Source organism: Gossypium arboreum, chromosome 13 (genome assembly GCF_025698485.1).
Source record: "Gossypium arboreum isolate Shixiya-1 chromosome 13, ASM2569848v2, whole genome shotgun sequence".
Classification (NCBI taxonomy): Eukaryota; Viridiplantae; Streptophyta; class Magnoliopsida; order Malvales; family Malvaceae; genus Gossypium; species Gossypium arboreum.
Window position 1 is genome coordinate 60,073,419 of NC_069082.1, and position 11,608 is coordinate 60,085,026.

Here is an 11,608-nt window from a genome sequence, read left to right on the forward strand (position 1 = left end):
CTCGATTGATAACTTGGGTTGTGTAAATTTCTGAACTTCTAACTCTAGTGGTTTGAACCACAATGGTTGAACATAACTCCTTGGGTTGGCTTCCATCAAAACCATGTTTTCATAAATTTCTTTTATAACTCCTTGAACATAACTCCTTAGATTGGCTTCCATCAGACCCTAAAGTGTTCTCTAATGGGTCTTCTTCAAAATTGCTCTCCCATTCCATAAAAACTAAGGTTTCTAATTCCTCCATTATTGAACATTCTTTCATTGGATTGAGAAATTTCATCATCTTTAGAACATTAAAATTTAGCTAATCGTCTTGAACTATCGTTGTGAGTTCTCCTTTTTGCATATCTATCAACGTTCTTCCCGTAGGTAGGTAAGGTCTCCCAAGGACAATCAAAACTTCCTTATTTTCTTTAAAATCTAACACAATGAAGTTAGAAGGAAACATAAACTTATGAACTCTTACCAAAACATCCTCAATCTTTCCTTCGGGATATGCTAAAGATCGATCTGTAAGTTGAAGTTTCATAGTAGTGGGTCTTACTTCACCTATTCTCAATAGCTTGGAAATAGATTTGGGCATTAAGTTGATGCTTGCTCCTAAGTTACACAAAGCTTTACCATAGTAAGATTCTCTGATGTTACAGGGTATTGTAAAACTTTTAAGTTCTTTCAATTTCGGAGGTAGCTTGTTTTGTAAGAACGCACTACACTCCTTCGTTAAAGTAACAGTGTAATACTCACTAAGTCTTTTCTTCTTGGACAAAATATCCTTCATAAACTTTACGTAGTTGGACATCTGCTCTAAAGCCTCCACCTACAAGATGTTAATTTGTAGTTGTTTTAGAACATCTAAGAACTTCTTGAATTTTACCTCCTGTTTTTGCTTATGCTGCTGAAGTCTTTGAGGATATGGAACTATTCTGAGGCAAATCTACAAAAGAAGGTGTTAGCTTTTTAGAAGTCACTAGTTTAGGATTTACCTCATCAACTTTTTCAACATTCGGATTTTTTGGTGTAGGAACTTCAACTGTTGGTTGACTTTCCTTCTTTTCAATAGGTTCGTCTTCAACCACAACCTCATTGGGTTCCAAAATCTTACCACTTCGTAATGCAACCACATTTCAATGTTTATTACCAAAATTACTTGGATTTCTATGTAGCTTGGCAAGGCTCCTTGCCGCCTACTACAATGTTCTGTAGCTAACTAACCTATCTGGTTCTCTAGATTTTTCAGTGTTGTTGCTTGACTTTGAATCAAAGTGTCATTTTTCGCCATGTACGCCTTCAACAAGTCCTCCAAACTATTTGATGATTCAACTTGAGGTGCTTTTGGGGCTTGTTGACTAAACCCTTGAGATTGGCTGGGTCTATGCTGCATATGAGTGTTGGGTCCATTTCCTTGATTACTCTAGGAAAAGTTCAAATGATTATGCCACAAAGGATTGTAAAAGTTGGACTGTGGTCCTTATTCACTTCTATTTTGATACTGATTCCTTACATAATACACAAATTTAGGGTTTGATGGGCAATTCTTGAAAGAATGGCCATCCCCATAGTATATATAGGAAACTACATCATACTGACTTGGTGATTGAGTTGCAAAATTATTAGAACTATTAGTGGTAAATTATTTTAGCATAGAGGATATAGAAGATACCTGAGCAGAGAATGAAGTGAGAGCATCAACTTCATGAATCTCAGCTACTCGTCTTCCTAAAGCTACTCAATTTGTTAGCCATTGAAAATTGTTACTAGAAATCCTCTTGAAAATTTCGTAAGCCATGTTATAAGACTTGAACAAAATCGTACCAGTCGCAGAAGCTTCAACCGTCAATCTATTTTGTATGTTGAAACTATTATAAAATGTCTCCAACTAAATGCAATGGTGAATCCCATGATGTGGACACTTACAAAGCAATTCTTTGAATCTTTCCTACGCCTCATACAAAGACTTGTCATCCAATTGTTGGAAAGTGGTTATCTCATTTCGCAATTTTGCGTTCTTGCTTGGTGGAAAATACTTTACTAAAAACCCTTCTACTAATTCTGGCCATGTAGAAATTAAACTTGGTGGCAACGAATTCAACTATGCTCATGCTCGATCCCGCAACAAGTATGAGAACAACTTCAACCTTAACGCATCTTCCATCACACCAGCTATCTTAAACGAGTCACTCACTTTCATGAATAATTAAATGTGAAGATGTGGATCTTCTTTGAGTATACCACTGAACTGGCCCACCGTTTGGAGCATTTGAAACATTACTAGTTTCAATTCAAATTGGGGTGCCTCGATATTCGGTATCCTAATTCCTGGATTTAACTCATTGAAGAGTGGCACAACGTATTGTCTAATAGCACGATCCCTATCATCAACAAGAAGGATTGGATTGTGCACATGATTGACTCTATTACCTTGTCCATCATTATGATTTCCAAGGTCCATATTAGTTTTTCTTTGAGCTAATCTTTCGCGTCTTCTCTGTCTAAATGTCTGCTCAATTTTAGGGTCTATAGGAATAGATCGATGATCAATCTATGCTCATAAACACCTGATAAATAAAACACAAATAAAGAATAAATTAGTAATGTAATAAATTAAATAAAAACAAAACTACAAAAAATAATTTCATAAAGAGTGATTAAGGCAACAGTCCCCAGCAACGGTGCCAAAAACTTGTAACGAGATTTTTGTGCAAGTGTACATAGTCATTCAAGTAATATGTAAGTGAAATGAGTTATCGTCTCCACAAGGATTGTGTATGTTACTCAATTATCTCCCAAATTATAAGTTAAAAATTTGGTGATAAAAATACAATAATTTGAGTGATGATGATTAAACTAGATTAATTTAACTAAATGTAAGATTGATCCCTAATTCAAATTTAAACTAAGTATGCACAATTATCTAAATGTACGAATGGATTTTAGCAGTAGAATCACAACTTCTTCAATCAATAACATGTACAGGCTAGGATAATTACATTAATCAAATCAATTCATTTCCATCAAAACATTCTAGGGAAACTCAATCATTCATAAGTTTGGAAAAAAATAAAGTCCTTTTAGAATCTTTTACTTAGTGAAATATGCATTTAACTGATCATATTAAACTAAGGGTTTCTTAGTATTTATATAAGGTAACAAGGAGAAATTAAGTTTGAAGCAGTTTAATCACAGAAACCTAAAAACTATGTAAGATAATAGAGCTAATTAAAGTTATTATGAACCTTCAATTTAGTTGGGTTTAATGATCTAAATTAAGCATGCACTTTTCAATTATTGCGTCTACTAACCATCGTCTGGTTAGGATCGCTCAGCTAATCTGAATGCAACTAATCAAGTATGAATGAAATACATCTTGATTTTAATTGAAAACATGATCGATTGAGGCACAAACACTATTAACAAGATTCAAACAAATATTAATGAATTAACGCAGTCATCCTAGATAAACAAAATTAAGCTATCATTGTTGTTGAAAAAAAATCATAAAACACATCGCAAACATGATTAAATTAAAAAACTAGTAAGGAAAGAGTAAACTTTATTTCAATTCAACAGCCTTTCGGATTTGGATTGAAAGTGTTCCACCAATCCACCCATTGCTCTTTTGCTAATGGTTCCTTAAGGTGGTCAGCCAAGAGGTTATCTTTTTAAGGCTATTTTTTTTTTGCTAAAATGGAAGGGAAAATAGGGTGATAGGTGTGGAAATTGATAATGGAAATGAGAAAATGAAAGAATGTAGTGGAAATCAAGGATGAGGGATGTAAGGGATACTTTAAGAAGTGAGAGTAGTATGGTATTAGTAGGTGAGGTTGAGGGTGAAGTTTACTAAAAATAGGGATTGGAATCCGCCCATCTTCTCCTTTGCTTGGCCGGCCACAATTTGTGGAGAAAGAGGTGATTTGGTTGCTTATTTTGAGCACAAAATCATAATATAATTAGGCATAGAGATGACAGTTTCAAAGGAAATCTTCCAAGGCTTTTCCTAATTAAATTGCAACTACAGGGAACTCAAATAAAATATCCCAAAGCTAATTTTTTGGGCAACCATATACTTGTGGCGAGTTTGGGCTTGACTCCCCTTTGTTGGATGGTATCATGATCCAATAAATATAACAACACTTTAACTGGGTAAAATTAACAATCTTATGACCCAATTTTGCATTGTTTTGCCGTCCAAGTAAGGTGGATGTTTTCATGTCCATGCAACATTATGATAATCTCATCTCCCATGGACCCAGTGCATAATAAAAATTAACATAGTACTAATTAACATGAAAATAATATAATTTATGCAAAAAATAATTTAATAAAACTTAATTTCGTATTCTTTATAAATTCATGTCCAATATTAGCATTTAAACAAAATCCACTAAATTTATTAACAATTACTCAAGATTAATATTTTTATTAAGTCAAAAGGTGGTAAAAATTTCCAGAAAAATCGTATATAATTTCAAGTTTATAGTAGCTAGACTAGGAATCTCCTTGAATAGCCACTTGTATCCACTCCTCACTATGTAATTGTTGGAAAAACGTGTTTGGAAAACACAACAGAATATAAATTTAAGGAGAAAAATTTTTTAATTTTTTTTCCAAAACAAAATCTTCATTGTGATATCTAAAGTAATAAACATTTAATCAAAATTGTACCTTTTCGATTCATTTAGGATGAACACTTTGACTGAGTAGTGTTCTTTGTTATCCTCAAGCTCATATCTGTCGGGTGTTGACTCACTACGAATAAATAAAATTTCACAAAAATTACCATTGGGTTAATTTTGCAATTTCTCTAAAATTTTGGGTCAAGTTGTAAATCAGAAAAATATTTCTACAATTTTTTTGAAATAATCTCTTTAGGGAGTTTTTAAATACTCTCTTTAGAAAATTTTCTCTTTACAATTTTATCTTGAATTCAAGTGTGTGAAAAATAATGACCCAAGGCTTTTCTTTATATAAGGAGGAGTTTAGATAGTTCAACTATGATTAAAATTAATCATTTTAATATTAAATTAATAGAATATATATCAAAATAAGTATTAGATTAAATTTAATATCATCTCTTATTAAAATATATAATATTTATGTTTAAGATAAAATATTAAATTTAATATAATATAATATTTAGATAATCACTTTAATTTTAAATTAATAAAATACTATTATGATAAGTATTCAATTAAATTTAATATTAAACTAGTAAAATAATATTGTTTTTGGAATAATTATCTGAAATCAAATTCTCTGATAAAGTTCTAGTAGGAGTGTAACCCTTCCACAACTCTACCATCAAAGACCAATCGCCATTGGCCACCAAAATGCTACCGTCGTAGCCACTAGTACTGTCGTATCTGGTGATATAGGTGCGACACCCTTATGACACCCCGAGCCGGTTTGGTTACTGTCGGTTCGGTCCAGGTCAATGACGACTCGACCGATCCGAACTAGCCATCGGTTGGACCATCGGCCTGATTTCACATACCGGGCCCAGTTCGACCAGTTTTTGGGTTTTGTTCTCAGTTTTGGGCTCATGGGTGCAATTTCTGAACTCATATTTTCAAGTTTAATTACCCAATGGGCCAATTGTCTAACTTGAAAGTTAATTTCCAAAAATATCATATTAATTTGATTAATGTAATTTTACTTGAGCAAAATTAATTTTCCAAAAATCACTTAGATTTTCCAAATTAATTTTTCAAAAAAAAATGTAATCAAATTCTCTAGTTGAACAATTCTCACGACCACCTAATTTAATTCCACATCGAATAAATCAACTTGATTAAATTATTTCCAAAGTCGTAGAATTTTCTTCTGATTTAAATGCAATCTGATCGAGCTTTTGTTGAGCTAGCAGAGTAACCAATCGAACATATACAATTAGGCTTTAGTAATTGCAATTATGTCCAGAAGCATCGTTCCGATAATTCACAATTACTTAATCATGGAGTTAGTCCACAAGAAGTGGCATGCTTCAAAATTCCTTATTGTATACTCTTTACGAAAACAAATCATCCAATTGCTTCATTCAATGACCTTCTCATATGTGTGTTACCCTAATATGATATAATATCCTTGATTCCTTTGAGTTAAATCTGTTCACTCAATACAATTGTAACACTCTTAACCCGTATCCACTGCCAGAATAGGGTTACAGAGCATTACCGTGAAAACATAACTTTAAACATTCATTTCCAAACATTTCTTTAACCATAATACAATTCATTCATACACATGCATATCATCTCTTTTTCGAGCCTTCGAGGTCTTAGAAACACTTTAAAAATGATTCAAAACTAAATCGGAAACATTTGAAACATTGAGAAAAAAGTTAAAAAAATTTACACTACAGGTTGAGTCACACGCTCGTGTCTCAGGTCGTGTGGACATTCAAATTAGGGTCACATGGCTTTGTCCCAACCCGTGTCATATGACCCACACGTTGAGACACACGCTCATGTCTCAGGTCGTGTGGACATTCAAATTAGGGTCACATGGCTTTGTCCCAACCCGTGTCTATGCCTGTGTAACTATTTGACATGGGTCACACGGTCAAGCCACACTCCTGTGTACAAAGCCGTGTGCTAGGCCGTGTATCTTTCAAAAAGCAAATGTTAAAACCTACAGGGGAGCCGTGTGTCACACATGACTGAGGTACACGTTCATGCCTTATGCCGTGTGGACAAGAAATAGGCCAAATTCAAGCCATTTATTTCGCCAAATTCAAGCACATCTTTACAAGCCATTTGCACATATGACCAAGGTATAAAAACATGTTCAAACATGCACAAATGACCAATTTCAAATTTCCAAATTCCATTTAACCAATATGCCATATAGGCACCTCAAACACATACATTAAACATACCTAAACATGTGCATATTTAACCATTTATCAACTAACTTGTTTCCATACCAAAACATATCACAATTGACACATATCAACCTTACCATATTGGGTTCATGCCATATCAAAATAACTTTTACTATTTGGTACACTTCTTACATGCATCAAAACCATCTAAATGAAACCAATCTAGCCATTACCAAATGGTTCCAATAACCAACATATAAACATACCATATTTCAATCATGCACATCTATTTAAAACATTTCCAAAGCATACCATAAATTGAACACGTTGTGGTCAATTCATCACCTACCATTTTAGCCATTCAAACATGTATTAATACATTGTCAAAATAATACACATCAATAAGGCATCAAAAGTACCAATGTTACACCAACCACAATGACATATATATGCAAAAATCATCAACTAACATGAACCACAACTCCACCTATACATGCTAATATAACATTTATTAACACATCAAAATCTACCAATATAATCGCTGGATAGTGTGATAGATCTCCGACGAGTTTCCAAGTTGATTGAGCTTCTGATAATCTGCAAAGTAAGAGAAAGATGACTTCGTAAGCAATGAATGCTTAGTGAGATCGTATAAACTTTAAACGTAACCTTCCATTTCAAATATGTACATTATAAGTCATGAATAACCCTATACTAATGCCTCAAGATTTATCAAACTACATAACTATCATATCACAAATGAATAGGTTCATTAACATCCCAAATACATTCCATTTAACATAATGGGGTCTTATAAGTTGAATTACATAATCAACCTTTTCTTAAAACAATGAACCATCTCATTTACTTATTTACTATTCCATTACTTAGCAATAGCTTAATTATGTTATCAATTCAAGAATTAGTGTACTTATTCATGACATAAGTAAACTCAAATATAGCATAAGTAAATTTCTTCCTTACAAGCAAGTCCTTTAACTCAACAATCTTTTTATTTCATCATATTACATCTCTACTATGAACTTACCATTTCACTACCTATTCTTACCTGTTTCATTTGCATAACACATAAGACATAAGCATGTACATCAACCATAGTGACAAGCTAGTACATTTAAACATAACTCTTTTGAAATCAACTACATAATAAATCATTTCATGAGAAATTACATACTTTGATCATTACCACTCTTTCATGCACATAATAATCTTTCCATTTGGTCACTTACCATTTCAATACATATCTTTAAAACTAACATAATACAATCCAATCAATAGCTTGGAACAAGCTTAAGCATCATCAACAACGCATGTTAATGCATCAATTCATAATTCATTTAAATAACATAAGATAAGTCATTAAACATGAGTCACTTGAAATCAAAATTCCATAAACATAGTCATACTTTCATTTAACATTTCCTTTTCAGTCCTTTTCATAGTTTTCATAATATAAGTCATTTGAATACTTACCATTCCTTCCCTTTTCATGCCCGTTGAACCACTTAGAATACCATCGGATACGTGGGAAAGCTCACACAAAGTGTGCTAAACATATAGTCGTAGCTTACATGAGCTGTAAAATGGGCCTCCTCACACAAGCAGACGGTTAGAATGTAAGCTACACAATGCTGCTTACACAAGCTGATAAGTATCCACAACTAATATCAGACCTTAGCCATCGGTAGGACATTTAGGACCAGCACCCGGAACATCGTAACCTGGGTCTGCTCACACAAACTGATGGTCAGAATGTAGCTACACAATGCCACTCACACAAGTTGATGAGTATCCGCAACAAATGCCGGAACTCAACCATCGGTAGGACATTCAGGATCAGCACCTGAAACATGGTAACCCTAATAACATGTCATTTGTATCCCATATATTCTGAAGGTTCAAACAGGTCTCAGTAGTTATCAAATGTCATTGGATTTCTATCGTCTCTTTACTTGATAAATTGTCTAGTAGGAACAATGGTTTTGAGACCACAAATCTGAAGTAGAAATAATTATTCTATGAATATTATGAGGTCCATGATATGACTGCATGCTTGTGTGAAAATTTCATGAAGAAATTTTATTGATAAAGAGTCCAATTTGACATTTAGGACTAAATTGCAAAAGTTACAAAATGTAAGTTTTAGAAGCTTTAAGCATGAAATTGCCATGAATTATTAATTAGTGGTCCTTAAATATCAATTTACCCAAATTCTATTTTTATGGACAAAAATGGGCATGAATAGGAAAATTTTAAAAGAAAGGGTATTTTTGTCATTTGGTTAATAAAAGAATATAAAGGGAAAAATAAGTTAAAATTGTGTCCATCTTCCTTCCTCATCGCTGAAAATTGTAAGGAGCCATAGCTAGGTTTTTTTCATCCTTCCAAGCACGATTGTAAGTACTCCCTTGCCCCATTTTTAATGTTCTTTATGTTTTTGAAATACTTGAAGCATGATCTAGCTATTTCTACCATTATTTTGTGCTAGGGTTAATGTTAAAAAACTTACCCATGTGTGACATGTATGTATTTTGATGTTTAATGGAGGAATATAAAAGTTTGATGTGTGATAAACATTTTTTTCTAAGTGATTTTGTATGGAAACACCTAAAAGGACCTATTTGTAAAAGTTGTAAAAATGAGTAGTAAAAATTTGATTTGAAGGAAAGTGTGGGTTGTTATGAGCATGTGTTAGGGTCGGCTAGGCTTGGGTAGCAAATAAAGTGGACACATTTCATTTTACGAGCCTAAGGATAAATTTGTAAATATGTGAAAGTTTAGGGGAAAAACTGTACTTTTGCCAAAATATAGTTTTTGGACGATTTAAATAATGTGATGATTAAATGAGATAAATTTTCTATTATAGATCAAGAAAAATGGAGTCCGGACCTAGACCAGAGAAAGAATAAGATTTTGGACTAAAACGATTTAATTGTCCATATTTTGTACCGAGGTAAGTTCATGTGTAAATAATGCAATGTTATTTCATGTTTTAATGTTTTATTAATGTATGAGTCTCTATGTTTAATTGTTATGACGAGTGTATGAATAACATTGTGAACGAGTTCAACGAAAATATGACATCAAGAAAATCTCTTTTGAACCTTAGGAATAGTTTAGGATACGAGTGACATGTCACTAGGAACTATATGTGTTGAGCTCATAAGATATGAGATATGTGTCTATGTGAATCCGGGTGCTAGTCTTGTACGTTCTACCAGTGGCTGAGTAGCCTGGCATGTGTTGCGGGTACCTGTCGGCTTGTGTGAGCAGGCCCACTATTAGCTTGAGAGTGAGCAATGTGTAATATGTGATAAGAGGTAGCAGGTGGCTATGTATGAAGCACTTTGTGTAAACTTTCTATGCATCCGATAGTATTCCAAGTGTTTAACAGGTAAATCAATGAGTTATTGACAAGTAAGTCAATGCTGAGGAAATATGACAATATGTTACGAGTTGGTATAGGTATGTAGGAAAAACCCATATGAATGGACTTAGTATGTGATGAACTTTTGGTAAGATTGAAAATGAGTAAGTTATGCCTATGTAACTATGATGACATATATGTAAATCAGTTTATGTTAATTGTATAATATTTATGTTTATGTTGCTATTTATTTGCATGTGAACTTACTAAGCTTTATGCTTACTCCCCACTCTTTTCCATTTTCTTATAGTATCACCAAGCTAGCTTAGGTATCTAAGGACATTGGAGGCTCGATCACACTATCAATTGGATATTAGGTATAGTTAGTCTTAACATTTTAAGTATGGCATGTATAAGGACTTGGCCTTTTTGTTATATGTCATATTGGTCTAGCTAAGTGTGTTGGCTTATGATGAAATTTGATTCATTTTGTATAAGGCCATGAGATGTGGCTCATATTGATTATTGGGTTGTAAACCAAATTATTTATGCATGCATGTGTCAAAGTATCGATGATGATGGATGGTGTTATATGGCATATAATTATGGTGAATTAATGATGACAAATTAATATGGTTATAACCATGGTTTAAATGTGTGAAATGAGAGTAGATTAATAACATTGATTGGATATGAAATTGGTATGGAATGCCTTAAGTAAACTTGTTAATTTGAGTATGTAAAATGGTGACATTTCATGGGCATGAATTAGTCTGATTGTTAAAAAGTGACATGTTGTGTGCCATGAAATATGTCTAAGTATGTGAGTGTCTAAGGGTGGCAAAAGGCTTGGAAAATAGCCTTATAGTTGTCCATACAGGTAGACACACGGGCGTGTGTCCATGGGCGTATGATCTGACCGTGTGTCCCTTACACCCTAATTAGGTAAAATAGAATGCCCAGTAGTAAACACACGGGCAGAGACATGGTTGTGTATCTCAGCCACGTGTAGGACACGGTTTCAGGACATGGGTGTGTGCCCTGGCCGTGTGAAGTCTGCACCTGATTTTTGGAATTTAAGTCGCCACACGACCTAAGCACACGAGCTTGTGACTTGGCCATATGACCCTAACCGTGTTGATGACATCATAAACAAAGAGTTACATAGGTTGAGCACACGAGTGTGTCCCAAGCCACACGGGCATGTGTGACCACACAGCCTGCCTACATGGTGTGTAACCCTCCAAAATAAGAAACTTTTCTAAGTGCACAAAAGGTTTCAAAAGTTCTCGATTTAGTCTTGGTCCACACCCAATTTTTGTTTTGGGCCTCGTGAGCCGGTATAAGGGACAATATGCTTGTGAATGGAAAGTTTTAAATTTGGACAGAAATTCACCTCT

General features: G+C 33.8%; 1 protein-coding gene and 1 non-coding gene across 2 annotated transcripts; one reads left to right on the plus strand and one right to left on the minus strand.

The window, feature by feature from the left end:
* Nucleotides 1-304: 304 nt before the first annotated feature.
* LOC108462175 (uncharacterized) lies at nt 305-2,449 on the minus strand. Its single transcript, XM_017762157.1, has 6 exons — nt 2,230-2,449; nt 1,661-1,722; nt 1,213-1,411; nt 984-1,066; nt 875-934; nt 305-817 (listed from the first exon to the last, which is right to left on the minus strand). The coding sequence occupies exons 1-6, from the start codon at nt 2,447-2,449 to the stop codon at nt 305-307; spliced, it is 1,137 nt and encodes a 378-aa protein (XP_017617646.1).
* On the plus strand, nt 1,893-1,999 carry LOC128287114 (small nucleolar RNA R71). Its single transcript, XR_008277811.1, has one exon. It is a non-coding gene; the product is annotated as a small nucleolar RNA R71 (small nucleolar RNA).
* Nucleotides 2,450-11,608: the final 9,159 nt, after the last annotated feature.

Excerpts from the sequence above, each read along its gene's own strand:
- LOC108462175 (XM_017762157.1), bottom strand. The coding sequence starts at position 2,449 with ATGGACCTTGGAAATCATAATGATGGACAAGGTAATAGAGTCAATCAT. Across the intron at positions 1,067-1,212 it reads AAATCTAGAGAACCAGATAG|ACGAACCTATTGAAAAGAAG; the intron begins GTTAGTTAGCTA and ends TTGTGGTTGAAG. Across the intron at positions 935-983 it reads ATGTTGAAAAAGTTGATGAG|ATTTGCCTCAGAATAGTTCC; the intron begins GTAAATCCTAAA and ends CTTCTTTTGTAG.